Source organism: Camelus ferus, chromosome 26, assembly GCF_009834535.1.
Source record: "Camelus ferus isolate YT-003-E chromosome 26, BCGSAC_Cfer_1.0, whole genome shotgun sequence".
NCBI classification, from domain to species: domain Eukaryota; kingdom Metazoa; phylum Chordata; class Mammalia; order Artiodactyla; family Camelidae; genus Camelus; species Camelus ferus.
In genome coordinates this window covers 669656-688282 of record NC_045721.1, presented here as the reverse complement: position 1 = coordinate 688282, position 18627 = coordinate 669656, and the positions used below count along the sequence as shown (strand labels likewise).

The window sequence follows — 18627 nt, the reverse complement described above, 5'->3', positions numbered from 1 at the left end:
GAGCGTCCACGTCCCCTCGCCGCCGGCACCGGGCTCGCGCATGCTCCGTGGCTGCACCAGGGTCACCCACCCCGGGCCCGCGGGAGTGAGAATCCGTTTCTCCACGTCTTGGAGGCGACCTGGAGGAGGCGGGACGAACACTCCAGCTCCTCCAAGGAGGAAGGGGCCTGGCGGAGGTGGAGAGCCGACCCCAGGAGGCGGCTCACAAAACCCGGAAGCTCTTCCGGAACCAGCGTGCGGCGTCCGCGCGACCCCAGACATGCGCAGTAGCGTTCGCGGCGGCGGCGGCGGCGTCTCCCAGCCGCCAGGTCCCGTCGCCTCAGGCCGCCCGACGCCGCCCGGGTCATGTCGGCCCAGGGCGACTGCGAGTTCCTGGTGCAGCGAGCCCGGGAGCTGGTGCAGCAGGACCTGTGGGCCGCCAAGGCCTGGCTGATCACGGCCCGCAGCCTCTACCCCGCCGACTTCAACATCCAGGTGAGGCCCGGCGGAGCGCGCACGTGGGAGCGCGCCTTCCGGCTTTCCCCGCCTCCCGCCCGGGCCGTCGCCGCGGCCTCCTCCGCGAGGCCGGCACCGGAGACGCCGGGGCCCCCTCCGGGCCGGGGCCGGTAGGGACGAGGGGAGCGGTACGCTCTCTGTGGCCTGGACGACGCCTTGGGCCGCGGGGAAGGGCCGCCCGCTGGCTCCTGGGCCCGGGGGGGCCGCCTTGGGGGCGGAGGGTGGGAGAGGCGGGGGTCGGGGAGTGGGAGGCCCGGGGGGTGGGAGAGGCGGAGGGCTGGGGGTGGGAGGGGTGGTGCTGGAGGTTCCCACGAGACCCGGGTGAATGAATGAGCCGTGGAGAGCTCGTGCACAGTGGGGTGGACGGAGGCGGCAGCGCTGTGCTGTGGCTCTGTACGGAGTAAATGCCCTACGTGGGCAATCAGCACAGAGTGTAAGTGTATCAATAACGCGAATCTCTCAAACCGACACACGGGTTACACGTCAGCTGTAGCCAATACTCCTGATAATGAGGACCGCCATCCGTTCGGCACCTGCTACTTTCCAGCCCTAACTCCACCAATCCTGGCAACCGAGGGGTGACGTGAGCCCAGGGCCCCTCTCCTGAGCCCCGTGTCACCTAGTGATGCCGAACTCTCAGGACCTCCCAGGCGGGGTGGGAGTGGGGTGGGCAGGACCAGCCCAGCCCGGGCCCGAGGGCCTGACCCCTGCGTCTGGTCCCTGTCGCAGTATGAGATGTACAGCATCGAGCGCAATGCGGAGCGGACGGCCACTGCCGGGAGACTGCTCTACGACATGTGAGTGGGGACGCTAGCCTGGGTCTCTCACGAGATTTTGTGCCTGTCTGTGGAAGCGGGAGTTGGGGGAAGATCTTCAAGTTCATCTGCAGGTTTGGTACCTAAAGCGTCCGTAGTCATGAGTCTAGGCCTTCCCTTAATTGCTGACATGCTTTCTCGAGAGAAGTCTTCTTAGGTTTTATTCTCGTTAAAACCGTTCTGTCCAATACTTTATTTTGGAAAATAAGACGGGCTCTTCGCAGAAGTTCAAACAATAACCGAAATACAGAGAACAGTAAGTGAAAGGCATTCCTAAACTGAACCAGAGTTAAGTTCTGTGTGTATTGTGTACATATATACCTGATACATCTCAGTGGTTTTGTGGGGAGGGGCTATGGCATACTGCTTACATCACCCGCCTTGAGGATGGACCCTTTTCCATGTCAGGGTGGAGGGAATTTACTTCAGTCTTTTTCATGACTGCATGGCATTTCTTCTTTTTTTTTTTTTTGTAGTATAGTCAGTTACAATGTGTCAATTTCTGGTGTACAGCATAAAGTTTCAGTCATACATATACATACATATATCCGTTTTCCTATTCTTTTTCATTAGAGGTTACTACAAGATATTGAATATGGTTCCCTGTGCCTACATAGCATTTCATAACCACTCTTTTATTGGTGAATATTTAGTTTCTAGTTATTTGAAATTATATTTGGAATGTCAGTAAGCAATTTTGTACTCACATTTTGGTGTCTTTCTGTAGAATAGGTTCTTAGACATAGATTTTCCTCTTCAGAGGGTATGCACATTTAAAATTTTGATACACTGTCAAATACTCTCAAAAAAATACCGTGCCAGTTGTCATCTCCACTGATGATGTGTAAGAGTGCTTGTTTTCCCACACCTTTGGCAACATTGGATATTATCAGGCTTTCTGTCGGATATTACCTTTTGCCTGATAGGAGGAAATGGTGTCTTGCTATTTTTAGAAATTTGTGTTGTATTACTAATAAGGCTGAGTATCTTCTCAAATGTTTTGTTTGGCTTTTTGTATATTTTTCCTGTGATTTGCCTTTTCCAGTTTTTCCTTTTGTGTGGGAGGATGTGTGTGTGTGTGTTTTCTTGTTGCTATTTAGGAGTGGTTTACATGTTATGGTCACTTGTCTTTTCACTTATAAAAAAACCTCTAAAGACTTTCTTAGTTTTTATTTTTATATCTTTGTTTTGGTTTGTCTTGGTACATCTATGTATCCCATTGGAATAAAGTAAAAAGTGCTTTTCTCCAATGCTAATGTTTTACGTTCTTTTTTGGATACTATATTACTCTGACACTTTAATGCATTCGTTTTAAAAATAGGTTTGTGAATTTCCCAGATCAGCCGGTGGTGTGGAGAGAAATCAGCATTATTACATCAGCATTAAGAAACGACTCACAGGATAAACAAACACAGTTTTTAAGAAGTAAGAATGAAGTGGGAACTTAATAGTGTATGAATTAATTATTTCTGGCTTACCAACTTCTGTGTAGTAATTTCACAAAAAAGTCACGTCTTTGGTATCGGTGCCCATGTGTAGGTTTTGTTCTTGGCAACTGAAGCCTGTACAAATGACGTCGCTTGGTCCCTTGAGCATTTGCTTAGAACCCTTTAAGCTTCCTTTAAAGGATATGGATACAAAGTTAGCCTTGGGAACTGAATATATTTTTCAACAAGTTCTACAGTAATCAAAAAGCTTCTGTAGATCTCCACAAAACAGGAGAGAAACTTGCAGTAACTTATGACCTTTCCCATTAACCTTCACTCTGTGTTGGTTGCTGTAGCCAATCCAAGATTTCAGATTTTGCATAAAAAAGAAAGTAGATTATTTAGGTTATTTCAACTTAAGTGTGTGCTTTTTATGTCAGCCAGCAACAAGCACCATTGTGACCCTTCCTACACACCGTTCTTCTCTTCTGGATCCAGTAAGGCCTCTAAATATTTTCTGGTCATTCTGCAAACCTCGCTTGCCCAATACTGTCTGACCCAAAGCCTTCCAGGTTGTAGGAGAAACCCAACAATAGTGATTCTTCCCTTGGTGTATAGTGTTCTGTGCACGATAACGCCTTACTTGCACTTGCGCTTCTGTGTTTTCTTTGTGAGAAACTTTTAAAAGTGAGATGTGTTGTCTTCAGGTTTATTTGAAACTCTTCCTGGCCGGGTCCAGTGTGAAATGTTACTAAAGGTTACAGAACAATGCTTCAACACTTTGGAACGATCAGAAATGTTGCTTCTACTTTTGAGACGCTTCCCTGAAACGGTGGTGCAACATGGGGTAAGATTTGATCCTTTCCTTTTTCTTAAAAAGAAGTACCATTGTGGGGGACGATATAGGTCAAATGGTAGAGCGCATGCCTAGCACGCACGAGGTCCTGGGTTCAATCCCCAGAACCTCCATTAAAATAAAAAACAAAAAATGAATAATAAATGAAGAGACCTAATGACCTCCCCCTGCCAAAAAAAAATTGCAATTGATCAGTGGACTCACAAGTATATTTAAGAAGCTATCGTGTGTATTACTGTAAAGCAGAACTTCTGAGAACCACTGGGTAAGATCAAACCGAGGAGTCTTTGTCAGTAAATCTAAAAGGGTGTCATTGTTACCAAACTTTCTGAATCTCCAGTAGAAGTCATCTTACCAGTGTAAGGAGACAGCACCAGGCTTTGACAGTGCTGCTTATCTGGGATTGGTAAAATACAGTGAGGTTTAATAAGAAAGTAACCTGTTCCAGGATGTTCCACAGTGTGTTTGAATTGAAAGGAGAGCCTTAGTTTGTAGTCTTACGAGGCACGTTTTTCACGTGCTTGTGCTGTGGACACTGTCTTCCATCTACTCTGCCCGCTCCTCACATCTCTAACGATATTGAGAGCTACTGGCCGGCACTGGTACGTGTTAGGTATGTCCTGTGCTCCTCAGATCCCTTAAGATAGAGAGTATGTGACTTCAGAGGTGATGAAATGGAGTCTTAAATGTGTTGGTAACTTCCCATAGCCGGCCAGTGGGAGAGGTGGGAGTCACATCCTTAACTCTCTTAATTCAAACTTGCTGATCCCTTCCCTCACTACTTTTCTGGCTGCTGGCCCCAGTTAACCTTCTCTGTACCTCTGGATTTTAGCTTCTATAACAAAGTACCAGAAACTAGGTGCCTTAGAACAGCCAAAGTTTATTCTGTCTCAGTGCTGGAAGCTAGAAGTCCAACAGCAAGGTGTGGCGAGGGCCGTGCTCCCTGGGGAGGCTCCAGGGAAGACTGCTCCAGGTACCTCTCATGGCTCCTCACCAGCAGTCCTTGTCATTTGTTGCCTTGTGGCTTCATCACTGCATTTCTGCCTCTGCTGTGACATGGCCTTCTTCGTGTGTCTGGGTCCCTGTGTCTTTACATGGCTTTATACGGGTACCAGTCATTGGATAGATCCAGTATGACTTCATCCTAACTAACTGCATCTATGAAGACCTTTTTTTATAAGATAAAAATATATAAAGTCACATTCTGAGGTTCTGAATGGACATGAATTTGGGGGAAGACACTAGTCAGCCTGGGACACTCTGATCATTAGTCTGACTTTTCACTTTTGGTCTCATGTCATCTTTCACCTCATTCACCCCTCCCCCAACCCACGCAGCCCCAGGTGATTGCAAGGGAGATAACACGGATGGCTCGGGGGATTTTCATAAGCCAACTTTCTATGGTGCTAGGACATTAGTGATGGAGAAGTGGCCTTGAGACTCAAATGGCTCTGTCCAGCATCGTCCAGGCTGTCTGACTGGCTACTCCTGGCAACTCTTGAAAGTACTAAGTTTTGCCTACGTAATACATTTTCTAAAACAATTTTTTTAAAGGGGAAGAGGTAATTAGGTTTATTTATTTATTTTTAATGGCGGTATGGGGGATTGAACCTAGGACCTTGTGCATTCTAGGCATGAACTCTACCACTGAACTTTTTTTAATTTTTTTTTTAATTTTGGGGGATAGGTAATAAGGTTTATAAATTTTAAAATTTTGCAGGGGGTAGGTAATTAGGTTTATCTATTTATCACTTTTGGTGGAGGCACTGGGGATTGAACCCCGGACCTTGTGCATGCTAGGCACGCACTCTGCCCCTGAGCTATACCCTCCCCTATAGAATACATCTTGATGTAGAGACTACAGTTCGTTTCCATATTTCTTAGAAACATCTGTACGTCTCTGTTATTCTGACTAGTTCCAGTGCTTCCTTTAAGTCTCTTAGACGTTCTTTTAGTGTTTTAATTGTACTAGTTCAGAGAAGAATAACCCAGACCAACTAGTCTGTGGTCAGGTGAGCGTGGGGTTCCCGTCCAGGGTGTATAGCTGATGCATTCTTTAGTATTTTAGCCTTTAAAGTGAGATTATGTGTTTCTTGGGGACATTTGAATAATTAGAGACTGTGTGGTAAATAAAATACGCTCTTCCTTCATGTTAGTCTGGCACCTGAACCTGTAACACATTGAAACGATTGCTTGTGCTTTGAAACAGGTTGGCCTCGGGGAGGCGCTGTTAGAGGCCGAAACAATTGAAGAACAAGAATCTCCCGTTAACTGCTTTCGAAAGTTGTTTGGTAAGAAAAATTACATTTTGTATTAATTCCTTATGTAAGTAGAATATGCTGGGGTAAGTGTCATTAGAGAAATAAGGTCATTGGGGAAAGCAGAGGGACTTTTCATATTATGGAACTTAAATTTTTGTTTACTTTTTCAGTCCAGAAAGCACTTTAAGCAGTTTCTAAAGTCTTGTTATGTAATGGTTGATACCCGTGAAAGACTATGTGTAACCACATATTTCAGTACGAAGCATAGTAATAGACAAGACATGTGCATTGCCGCCCAGACACCACCCATCATGTAGAGTCTGCCTGTGTGTTTCCTTGCTGACTCCGTCCACTGGTGTCCCTCTGCTCAGCGGTTTTAAAATAAACGTGCCATAAGGGTTTTTTTCTTATGTATTTTAGAGACGTATTAAGTGAACCCTAAAATAAATTTTGTTTTTGCCAGAACCCTAGAGTACACAAGCAACTTAATTGGTTTTTGCTCATTTTTCCTCTTCAACAGTTTGTGATGTCCTTCCTCTAATAATTAACAACCATGACGTTCGGTTGCCGGCCAATTTATTATATAAGTACTTGAACAAAGCAGCTGAGTTTTATATCAACTATGTCACTAGGTCTACTCAGACAGAGAATCAGCATCAAGGTGAGCGGGAATCTGCAATTTCTTTCATTTCCTTTTATTTTTCATTTTATAAAACTTCAAGCTTAGAAGTCTGTCAACATTCTGATTATTCTCCTCCGGGTGCATACTAATCTTTCTAAAAGACGATTCCTATGCAAAAAACACTACAGTTAAGAGATGAGACTTTCCTGGAACCAATTTTACCCCTCAGCTGGAACAGTCCACCTGCTGATCTGTGAGAGTAGCTTCATCCATGTTCCACGGCACAGAAGTCACTTCCTTCTATACCAGCGGCCAGTTGTGGGTCTTTGAACAAAACACATGACGTGTTGCGATTCTGTGCTCTTGCCTTTTGAATGGAGAGTCAGACGGTTTTTTTCTTGATTAAATACAGTGTAGATAGTAAGTAGGAATGTTAATCGTAGGCTTCTTTTTTCTCACATCTCAGGTGCCCAAGAAACATCTGATTTAATGTCGCCTAGCAAGCGCAGCTCTCAGAAGTACATAATAGAAGGGCTGACTGAAAAATCGTCCCAGATTGTGGACCCTTGGGAGAGGCTGTTTAAGATTTTGAATGTTGTTGGAATGAGATGTGAATGGCAGATGGATAAAGGAAGACGGTAAAAAAAAAATTTGCTCATTTCTAGGATTGGGTAACAAATCTTTTGATAGCATGATTTTTGAAAAACAAAAACACTTTTCTAAGAGCGTGTCATGTGTAGGTGCACCTCCCTCTAGGCAAATTCTGTGGCAGTCAGTATTTATGCAGAAGAGTATGGTGTTTCACTTTATTAAAAGATTCCCCTTGGAAGAGTGAACTCTTAAGCTGATGTAAAGTGTGAAGCACTCCTTGGCGTTAGGAGGGAAGAGAGACTGCTTGGCATGTTTGTCCCTAAACATCCTAAAAATCTCAGCTTCCTCACTGCTCTGAATGAGAAGGGGAATATGCATCCAGACTCAGACGATGAGGAATAATTTTACATACCTAGAGCCACGTTTGGTCAGTGTGATGGTTCTGTTGTTGCTTGCTTAGACCCTTGGCCGACCAGCCCAGAGTACTCCAATAACTTTGACCATCCTTCATCTTTCAGAAGCTATGGCGATATTTTGCATAGAATGAAGGATCTCTGCAGATACATGAACAACTTTGATAACGAAGCTCATGCCAAATACAAAAACCAAGTGGTCTATTCCACGATGCTGGTCTTCTTTAAGAACGCATTCCAGTATGTCAGCAGCATACAGCCGTCTCTATTCCAAGGTTGGTTTAAGAATTTTAGAGGGTCCCAAAGTGCTGGCCTCACTGGGGAGGGTGAGGAAGATGAGAATGCTTACCTTAACCCTGTTCTTGGGTCCAGGTGGCCGCAGGGTGATGCCTGCGCTTTTATTAGTTGTTGATTTTTATGTCAGTACATAAAAAGTTCTACATCAAAGGATATACTGGTTCTGTGAGACCAAATACAGATATTGAATGCCTCTGTTTTGAAAAAGTAGCAGATGTAGCAAAGTAGTGAAGTAGATTTCCAAACACTTTGCAGTCAAGATTTTTAAAAATAATACATATGCATATAAATTCTAGAAAAATAGAAAAATAAGAGGGTGAAACCACCCGCAGTATTTCCAGTGTAACACAGCACTCATTTTTGTGTATTACCTGTAGTCTTTCCAATATTTAGATTTGTTTGGAATTCGTAACCATAAAGCACATGTCGCTTCGCAGTCTCACGTTTTTGGCTGATTTTATGATTCATGATCATTGGGAAAAAAAAAATTGTAGATACGTAAGAACAAACACAAAGAAGGAACTTTGGCTTGTAGTCCGCCGCTGAGAGAGAACTTTTATTAGCAATTTGGTGTATATCCGTGCACTCTTATATTCTGTGTGTGTATTCTTATTTATGTGCCTAATTGGGATCATAGCGAACATTTTTTTTTAATGACACATTTTTAGGTGACAGTTGAGTAGACATCTGCTTGATATGAACTACTCTTTTCCTTGCTACATTTCTCAGTGTTACTGTTTTCCGTCCATCCGCAGGTCCCAATGCCCCCAGCCAGGTTCCACTGGTTCTTCTCGAGGACGTATCAAATGTGTACGGTGATGTAGAAGTTGATCGAAATAAACACATACATAAAAAGAGGAAACTAGCTGAGGGAAGAGAAAAACCCATGGTAACTCTTTCAGATATAATTATGAACAGATTATGTATGTATGGGTTGCCAGAAATGAATCTTTGTAAAAATATGGCTTTGGAACTAAACTGATAAAGGTTTAGGTCTTTTAATTATAAGATATAATTACTGTATGAAGTGATGGTTCTCAGCCAGAGATGCTTTTGCCCCCTGGGGCATTTGGCAGTGTCCAAGGACATCTCTGATGGTTGTGGCTCAGTGGGGAGGGGTTACTGTTCGTATCTGGTGAGTGGAGACCTGAGGTGGCACCAGGCATGCCACAGCCCCCCATAATAGGGCTACCCAGCCCGAAAGGCCAGTAGCAAGGCTGAGAAACTTGGTAGGAGTTACTTAACACCTGTTTGAATGGCATCGATTAAATTTAAAAAGCAAAACCAAATGAACTACCTTGGACACGTCACTCTGGGTGTTGTGCTGGGCATAGGCCACAGAATGGGGAGAGCCTTGACCATCAGGGCAGGGAGTCGTCATCACCCAAGGGGAGATGTTGGAAAGGTCCCATAAAGGAGACGAGTCCTTGGCATCAGCCTTGTCAGGTCTTGTCCTTTGAAATTGGGAGGGAGATTTTGTCAAGAGGGGGCAGTTTGCACAAAAGGTGCAGGAAGCCAGAGAGAGTGAGGGACCATCCATCTTCTGGTCTGATTAGGGGGCAAGCCTGAGATCGATTCAGGTTTCCAAACTTTTTAAGCAGAGGAATTGTTTCAAGAAAAGCTTTAGCGGAGGCCCGTTGTGTCACGTGAAGGCCAGGATGCCCTCGGTGACAATTCTCTCTATAAGGCCCGGGGTAAGCATCCCAGGCTCTCAGGCCCTGCCTCCCTCGCCGCTGCTCAGCTCTGCTGCCAAAGCGCACAGACAGCCGTCGACAGTGGGACGCAGGCAGCGCGGCCGCGTCCCCGCCACACCTTATGTACAAAAGCAGCATTTGGCCTGCGGGTGGTAGTGTGCTGACCCCCGCTCTAGTGGAAATGGGGGGCAGCCAGGAGTCTCCCCGACTTTGGTCCCCGCTCCTCTCCCGCTTCTCAGCCCTTGAGTAACGTTTCACTAGACCCCGGGGTGATGAGAGACGGCCCAGGGGTGGGTTTGGTCTGATGTCTCTGCAGACTCTCTGGTGTGAAATGGACTGGAGCCAGAGGATGTGGCCATTCTGAGCGCACGTAAGGGGATTAACCCTGCTGAAAAGAGAATGGTCAAAGGCACAAGTTTGCCAATAATTTCAGAGATTGATACATGCTTTGAAACCAACCATGAGCCGCAGGCCAAGATCTCTGTGCTAATAGCCAGGCTTTCTCGGTGCCCCCTTTTCTCTGCTTTTTCCTTCTTTCCTGACACTCCCAGGCCGGGTCCCTGTCACTGGCTCTCCCTTCTGGTTTCTGAAGGTGGGTGGTTTCACAGTGAGACCACGTAGGTGATCAGTAGCGTGTTACTAGTTTTAACCAGGAGCAGTGCTGTGTCCCCCCGCTGTTCATTGTGTATGACGTAGCCCTGTCCATCCGTTTCTCTGCGCCACCACCACCTCCTCCCTGCCCGGCCACCCCAGCCTCTGCCCTCGGTCACCTGGGTCGTCACCTGTCTCCCAGCTCCCAGTCTTGCTCCCCACGGTCTCTTCTCTACCCAGCAGCCTCAGCGGTCGTTTTCCACCGTGAATCATTTACTTTGTTGGTTGCTTGGTGTGCCATCTGTGGCCCTTTGCCAGATGACAAGCTCCGTGGGGCCGAGGACATTGTCTGTCTCTTCCTGCCCTCTGACCTGGGCCTCCATACAGCACCTGAGCCCCAGCGGGCTTCGGTGACCTTCTGGTGAACAAGGGATTCCCACACTTCGCTCCTGAGTTTGGATCCAGGCTGTGGTAGAGCTGTTCCCCTTCTGCTCTTCTGTTCTGCTTTCCATTCCTCACCTGTCCCATGTCACCTCGCAGGCTCTGCTCGCAGGCTTTGGCCCTCCTGGCCTTTCTGGGGTTCCATCCCACCGTCGGCCCCACCCGGTGCAGGCCCAGCCAGGTCTGTTTGTCCCGCTGCAGCCGGGGACGTACCCGATGGCCCATGAGCTCAGCTTACAGACAGGTTTCGATTTCTTGTAGTTTGGTTTTTAGTAACCTAGCTTCTAAAACTTGGGAGCTTTCTCATCACAATCCAGATGTCTGACTTCCCTTTAGCAGCTGCAGTCTCTGATAACGGTGGCCTCTAGTGGAGGCTTCTCCACCCGGCCTCAGTGCCCTGCTCACGTGACCGGCCAGGTGACCAGAGCTGGGGGCAGCCTCTCCCGTGGACAGTGCGTTCCCACGCGCGCACACGCGTGTGTCGTCCCTGGGGTCAGGACTCTGGCTTCAGAGCATCCCCTCTGAGCCCTAGAATGTTCTTTTGCATTTCAGAACCAATTTGTCTACATTTTATAAACTGTTTGGAACTCCACACTGTCCCCACCATATTTGAGTTCCCTTCTGTTAACTCCTGATCTCATTTTGAGGCAGGAAGGTGTTCCCTAAGTTTCCACACCAGTGAACACACCATTAGTATTACTGTGTCTGACTGGATCGCCCACGTGTGGTGGGAGCAGGACCCTGATGAACAAGGATGCCTGACAGGTGGGGGGTTTTGGCTGAGACACAGATCAGGGTGTGTGTCATTACCGAGGCGAGTAATAAGACTGTGATGCTAAATGGGGTTGGGGGGAGGGTCCTGGATGTCATGGAATTGGGAGAAGGTAGGTGGTGGGAAGGAAGTGCCTATATTTTCTGAAACTAGCTTGATGGGCCTTTTTTTTTTTTTTAACCTATAGTTTATTTACAATTTCATGTTAGTTTCAGGTGTACAGCTTCAGAGTCTTTTCCATTATAGGTTATTATAAGATACTGAATATAATTCCCTGTGCTACACAGTACATCATTGTTCATCTGTTTTGTACCTAGTGGTGTGTATCTGTTAATCTCAAACTCCCAGTTTATCCCTCCTTCTCCCCTTTCCCCTTTGGTAACCATAAGTTTGTTTTCTGTGTTGGTGAGTCTGTTTCTATTTTGTAAATAAGTTCTATTTGTATTGTTTTTTAGAGTCCACATATAGGTGATCTCATAATATTTGTCTTTCTCTGACTTACTTCACTTAGTATGATAATCTCTGGGTCCATCCATGTTGCTGCAAATGGCAGTATTTCGTTCTTTTTTCTGGCTGAGTAATATTTCACTGTGTGCGCATACCACATCTTCTTTATCCAGTCATCTGTCGATGGACATTTAGGTTGCTTCCATGTCTTGGTTATTTGTAAATAGGGCTGCTCTGAACATTGGGTACATGTGTAGTTTTTTCAAATTAAGAGTTTTCATCTTTTCTGGATATATGCCCAGGAGTGGGATTGCTGGATCTTATGGTAACTCTTTTTTTAGTTTTTTAGGGAACTGCCATACTGTTCTCCATAGTAGCTGCACCAGTCCACATTCCCACCAACAGTGTAGGAGGGTTCCCTTTTCTCCACACCCTCTCCAGCATTTATCATTTGTGGACTTTTCAATGATGGCCAGTCTGACTGGTGATACCTCACTGTAGTTTTGATTTGCATTTCTCTAATAATTAATGATGTTGAGCATCTTTTCATGTTACTGTTGGCCATGTGTATGTCTTTGGAGAAATGTCTGTTTAGGTCTCCTGCCCATTTTTGATTGGATTATTTGTTTTTTTGATGTTGAGTTATATGAGCTCTTTGTATATTGTGGAAATTAAGCCCTTGTTGGTTGCATTGTTTGCAGAGTATTTTCTCCCAGTCCGTAGGTTGTCTTTTTGTGTTGTTTATGGTTTCCTTTGCTGTGCAAAAGCTTCTAAGTTTGATTAGGTCCCATTTGTATATTTTTTTTAATTTCTTTTGCCTTGGGAGACTAGTCTAAGAAACTATTACTGTAATTTATGTCAGAATGTTTTGCCTATGTTCTCTTCTAGTTTTATGGTGTCATGTCTTATGTTTAATTCTTTAGGCCATTTTGAGTTATTTTTGTGTATGGTGTGAGAGAGTGTTCTCATTTCATTGATTTACATGCAGCTGTCTGGCTTTTCCAGTGCCACTTGCTGAACAGACTGTCTTTTCTCCTTTATATATTCCTGCCTCCTTTGTCAAAGATTAATTGACCAGAGGTCTGTTTTTTTTCCTGGGCTCTCCATTCTGTTCCATTGATCCATGTGTCTGTTTTCATGCCAATAACATGCTGTTTTGATTAATGTAGCTCTGTAGTATTGTCTGAAGTCTGCGAGGGTTATGCCTCCAGCTTTGTTCTTTTTTTTCAGAATTGCTTTGGCAATTCTAGGTCTTTCCTGATCCCATATAGATTTTAGGATTATTTGTTCCAGCTCTGTTGAAATGTCCTGGGTAATTTGATAGGGATCACAGTAAATCTGTAGATTGCTTTGGGTACTGTGGCCATTTTAACATTATTAAGTCTTCCAATCCAAGAGCAGGGGATATCTTTCCATTTCTTTGTGTCATCTCCAGTTTCCCTTATCAGTGTTTTATGGTGCAGTGTGTGGGTCATTCATCTCCTTGGTTAGGTTTATTCCTGGGTTTTTGTTTTTGTTTTTGTTTTTTTGGATGCGATTTTAGAAAACATTTTTTTTTTACTCTTTCTGATATTTCATTGTTAGTGTAAAGAAATGCAACAGATTTCCATATGTTGGTCTTGTATGCTGCTAACTTGCTGAGTTCGTTTATTAGTTCTAATAGTTTTTGTGTGGAGTCTCTAGGGTTTCTGTATAGAGTATCACGTCTTCTGCATACAGTGACATTTTTACTTCTTCTCTTCCACTTTGGATACCTTGTTTTTCTCTTGTCTGATTGCTGTGGCTAGGATTTCCAATACTATGTTGAATAGAAGTGGTGAGAGTGTGCACCCTTAATCTTATTCCAGAATTTAGCAGCGTTGAGTATAATATTGGCTGTGGATTTGTCATAAATGGCTTTTATTATCTTGAGGTATGTTCCTCCTGTACTCACTTTGTGAGAGTTTTTATCATGAGTGGATGTTGAATTTTATCAAATGCTTTTTTGCATCTATTGAAATGATCGTATGGTTTTTGTCCTTTCTCTTGTTGATGTGATGTATCACATTGATTGATTTGCGTATATTGAACCATCCTTGTGACCCTGGAATGAATCCACCTTGAGTGTGGTATAATAATCTTTTTTGTGTGGTGCTGGATTCAGTTTGCTAATGTTTTGTTGAGAATTTTTGCATCTATGTTCATCAAAGATACTGACCTGTAATTTTCTTTTTTGATAGTGTCTTTGGTTTTGGTATCACCATGATGGTGACTTCACTGAATGAGTTTGAGAGAATTCCCTCCTCTTCACTGTTTTGGAAGAGTTTGAGAAGGATCAGTATGAGTTCTTCTTTGTATGTTTGGTAGAATTCCCTAGTGAAGCCATCTGGTCCTGGACTTTGTTTGCAATGAGTTTTTTTGGTTTTTTTTTTTCTTTTTTAATTATAGATTCTATTTCACCTCTAGTGTTTGGTCTGTTCAAATTGTCTATTTCTTCTTGATTCAGTTTTGGCAGGCTGTATATTTCTAGAACCTTATCCATTTCTTCTAGATTGTCCATTGTGTTGCCGTATAACTGTTCATAGTATTTTCTTTTTTTTTTTTTTTTTTTTTGTATTTCTCTGGTGTCAGGTGTAATTTCTCCTCTTTCATTTCTTATTTTGTTTATTTGTGTCCTCTCTCGTTTCTTCTTGGTGAGCCTGGCTAGAGGTTTGTCGATTTTGTTTATGAGGATTGAACCTTTTAGCTGAAATACTTGTACGTATTTTAAAATGCTCTTAGGGGGATAAAAATCTGCAGGGAGGATTTAACTGGGGTCATTGAATTAATAAAAATGACCTTGGGTGGAGTAAAAGATTCAAGAAATTTTTAGCAAAATAAAATTAAGTGGAGATTTCGCCTTTACTTCCTTTTGGCAAAAAGTCTGACCATACCCAGTGGCATTTGCAGTGGTTGCCTTCCTCTGAGGCCCTCTCTTTTTTTTGGCTTTATATTGCTTGAGATGAAGAGCCAGAAAAGTAGGAATTTTTATTATAAAATACAGAGGGCGTTAATGGATAACTGCAGGCAGATGTAATTCCTGGCCGAGCACCTTGCATCGGGCGGCTGTGGAAGAAGTTCTGTGCCGTAAACAAGATACGTGACCTTCTTTTCTCCAGATTATTTCTTACAGGACTCAGGCTTTCATTTTATTCTACTACACAACAAACTATTTGTTGGAAGCAAATTAGATGATGTCACATATTGGGGGGAATAGTAAGCTATAAAACAGGTGCTACTGAATTCAGCTCTATTCCTGAATGTGAAAATCTCATTTTTGGCTGTGATAACATTCATATGTTTTTAAGTGATTGGAAGTTTTAACTCTGTAGCTTTACTCTGAAGCCAGCGTAAGCTTAGAATTTATCATCAGGAGACCGTCAACTTGATTTTAAAAGTAAAAATTGAGTGTGTGAGAATGAAAGAATGAAAATTTTATATTTTTACAGCTAAATTGTTCAATTCAAAAAAACTTTCATTATATTCATGGTAGTATCTTTTGATAGAAAATTCAGATGCTAATGAGAACTGGCAGTAATAAACATGGTAGTGTTCAAGTGCATGGCTCTTTATCTTACCACTTTGAGTTAATCCTGGTCCTTTCCCTGAGCAGAGTTCGGACGACGAAGACTGTCCGGCAAAAGGAAGGAACCGTCACATTGTCGTCAACAAGGCAGAGCTTGCTAACTCGATCGAGGTGTTAGAGAGCTTTAAGCTGGCCCGAGAGAGCTGGGAGCTGCTCTATTCCCTAGAATTCCTTGACAAGGGTAAGCTCTTATGCCCGCCCCCTTGTGTGGGTCCACGTTTTATATGAAATCATCGCGCCAGAAGGTTCATTATGCTACTTGAAATGTCACATCACTAAGGCTAATTACACTGACTGCAGTAGTGCCCACACTTTATAGGAATCTTTTTCACGAGGATACCTCATCAGTTATTCATATGCAAACAACCACTTACCTCTTAGCTCCGTCGCGGAATTATAATCAGGGTTGGGCTGGAGTTTCAGGGAGAGGTTCTGGTTTTTTAAAATTTACATTGCTGGCCTTTCTTTTTTTCTTGCTGGGGTTGTTTTGTGCTTTTAGCTGTTCTTTCCCCCTGGTTTGTACCTTCCTCCAGCCACACGTAATTCATGGTACAGAAGGTGGCACTCTTTCTGCCTGCGTTAGCTCCACTGCCTGAAAAGCCCAACATCCAAACACTGCAGGAAGCCTGTCTGAGTGTAGACATAACCTGAAGGGAGTTTTCTCCGTATGCAGCTGACACCATTGTGCATGGCAGCACCACGGAGAAATCACTCCCGCTTTGCTGACCAGCATGTTTTTCTGTATTTTGGGAATCAGGGCCATTACTTCCCTTTGGCCAGTGGGCGTTCGTCCCTGGCCTGCTTCTGTCACCCTGCCTCTACAGAGCCCTTGTCCGATGCATCATGTCACATTTTCTAAGTAAACGTCACATCATTCGGTTTCTCCTTGTCACACCTCGAATTGAGAGCAGGTGTGTGGCTTTTGGAGAGGATTTTGTTTTCTTTAGTTATAAATTGACTTTTTAAAAAAAGTGAAACTCTTAGTGTCGTGTATTTATTATTCTAACTGAGTGAAGGCAAAGTAGTTCAAAAGATAAATGAGTAATGTGTGAAAAGCATTTTTCATAGCTCTTAGCACATGCTACGTGCTTAGTGAATGCCGATGCCTGATGAAACTACTTCTTATGCGCGACTGGGAGGGATCCTATTGTAACTTTCCTGTCTAATTGAAAGTCTAGACCATTGTTTGTTTTTTGGAAGGGGGAGGCAGGGAGGTAATTAGGTTTACTTGTGTATTTATTTTTAGAGGAGTTACCAGGGATTGAACTCAGGACCTCGTGCGTGCTGAGCACGCGCTCTGCCATTTATAGTCCTGCAGCTGTACCCTCCCCACTAGACCGTTGTTTTAGAAACCAAAGCCTAAAGTTCCTTCCGTTTTTTGGTAATTTGCCTCTCTGACCATTGTCCTCTTGATGGGTTTGTCAGTTTTATTCTCTGCTTGTGTGTCATGTTTTTGGTAAGTTTGCTTTTGAATTCTTGCTCAGAGTTTACAAGAATTTGTCTGGCTTGGAAGACGGATACTTGGCTCTGGCTGAGAATCTTCCTGAATGATATGATCATCTATCAGGTAGAGTGATGTGTGTCTAAGTCCCTGTGTCTGGACAGGCCCCTTGTTACTGCAGGCGTCTTCAGCGTGGAGGGGGGCGTGTGCCCCCCGTGGACTGGTCCGCCACTCCAGGGGCAAATGCTCTGTCCTCAGTGGGGACGAGATCGTGGTCCACTTTCACCTCAGAGTAACTCCAGACGGCAAGGCCACGCATTCTGTGTTGCCTTTGGGGTGTGCAGTCACACCCCTCTGTAGAAGTAAGAGTTTTCCTTTTCAGTAAAAGGTGGACACTCCTCACCCCTCCTCCCTGCCCTGGTGGGGTCCTTCTGCCTGGCTCTGCTGTCCTCAAGGTGCTCAGACCTAGAAGGGAGAGAGGGTTTAGTAAGAAGACGAGGGCTTCCAGCCTCTTGTTGAGTGGACAGGGTGCGGCCTCCAGCCTTCAGGAAGGAGAGATGGTATCATAGTAAAATATTTACGAAGAAATGGTGTATCCGGGATGTCCTTTATCAAAGGGCTGACATTATTTTATTTAGTATTTTGTATTTATAAAGTACCTCCATACAGACCCTCCATCTTGCTGTAACTAAACTGGTTTGGCTCTGTTGCTAAGTCTCCTCTTTCTCCCTGATTACACAGAGGTCCTGATTTGTACTTGCTTGCTAGTTGCTTAATTAGGTCAGAGATTTCTTTTTTTAATGGCAGTTTTTCCCTCCTTGCTGCTGTGACTTCCAAGGGTCAGTATAAAAAGGCCATAGCCAGCCTGCATCACTTGGCAGCTCTCCAGGGATCAGTCCCTCAGCCGCAGATCTCGGGACAGGGGACCTTGGAGCATCAGAGGGCGCTCATCCAGCTGGCCACCTGCCACTTCGCTCTGGGGGAGTACAGAGTGAGTACTGGGTGCCGAGCACGGGGACCTGCAGGTGCGCTCAGCCACCCCGGGGCTTCCTCTTACGCCCTGAGTGGCTTTTTAATTCCTTACATGTTTACTTAAAACTTGATCATCTGCCTCGACTTTATCACCTAATCTACTGGTGAAAATCTGGATGATTTTGTTTCGTTTCCTCCTTACGACATCTTCCTGAAATCAGGCTTCAATACTTTTCTTTCTTTCTTTTTTTTTTCTAACTTTTTTCTTTTTATTAGGTAGAAAGGTAGAATTATTGTAGTTGGACTGCGCCTGCACATTATATTGCATGTAAATACATACAGTACACTGCACATTTGTTTCAGTTTACATATATGTACTGATCCTTGTTTCTAAGAACAGATTAGAGCTTTAGCTTTTTAAACTTACACAGTTATCAAAGGAATAAAGCCAGCCACAAAATAAAGGCTTCCATACTGTTCACACTGCCTGCTCCTTGTTCCGTCTGCTGGAGGGTGCTTTTTACTTCCTTGCCGGGAATCCCTTTAGAGTGGAGTCAGGCCCTTGGTACCTGGACAGAGAGGCCTTCACCGAGTGGGAAGCAGACTCCCGACAGCTTATCTGAACGTCACGTTCTCTTTTTACGGGGAAGCAACACCTCCCGGGGGTGCTGCAGGAGCAGGCGTGCGACAGCCTGGCTCCTCCATGCCGTGAGCCCCTCCTGCCGCAGGGGCGGGCGCACCCCCGTAAAAACGGTAAACGTCTGCACTCAGTGAGGGTCGTCAGCACGGTCTTTGTACACAGTTCCTGGGTCAGTTCAAGACCATGACCTAACACACAAACTCGGATTTCTTCTCATCTCTCTATACATTAAGTTGATCACTAAGTTA

At 44.5% G+C, this 18627-nt stretch overlaps 1 protein-coding gene across 8 annotated transcripts in view; it reads left to right on the top strand.

Moving 5' to 3' along the window:
* Positions 1 to 249: 249 nt before the first annotated feature.
* Positions 250 to 18627, top strand: part of INTS10 (integrator complex subunit 10) — a 32920-nt gene continuing 14542 nt past the window's right edge. For 4 of the 8 annotated variants that reach the window (XM_032468330.1, XM_032468331.1, XM_032468326.1 and 1 more), the window contains exons 1-12: positions 250 to 474; positions 1225 to 1292; positions 2632 to 2735; positions 3445 to 3584; positions 5803 to 5884; positions 6375 to 6515; positions 6943 to 7114; positions 7586 to 7755; positions 8533 to 8666; positions 15354 to 15507; positions 16811 to 16893; positions 17606 to 17758. In XM_032468330.1, coding sequence (XP_032324221.1) covers positions 346 to 474; positions 1225 to 1292; positions 2632 to 2735; positions 3445 to 3584; positions 5803 to 5884; positions 6375 to 6515; positions 6943 to 7114; positions 7586 to 7755; positions 8533 to 8666; positions 15354 to 15507; positions 16811 to 16893; positions 17606 to 17758 — 1530 coding nt within the window. In that variant the 5' untranslated portion in view covers positions 250 to 345. Of the gene's footprint in view, positions 475 to 585; positions 606 to 870; positions 929 to 1224; positions 1293 to 2631; positions 2736 to 3444; positions 3585 to 5802; positions 5885 to 6374; positions 6516 to 6942; positions 7115 to 7585; positions 7756 to 8532; positions 8667 to 15353; positions 15508 to 16810; positions 16894 to 17605; positions 17759 to 18627 lie in introns of those variants that run through there. The other 4 variants (XM_032468334.1, XM_032468333.1, XM_032468332.1 and 1 more) reach the window with 4 other exon arrangements.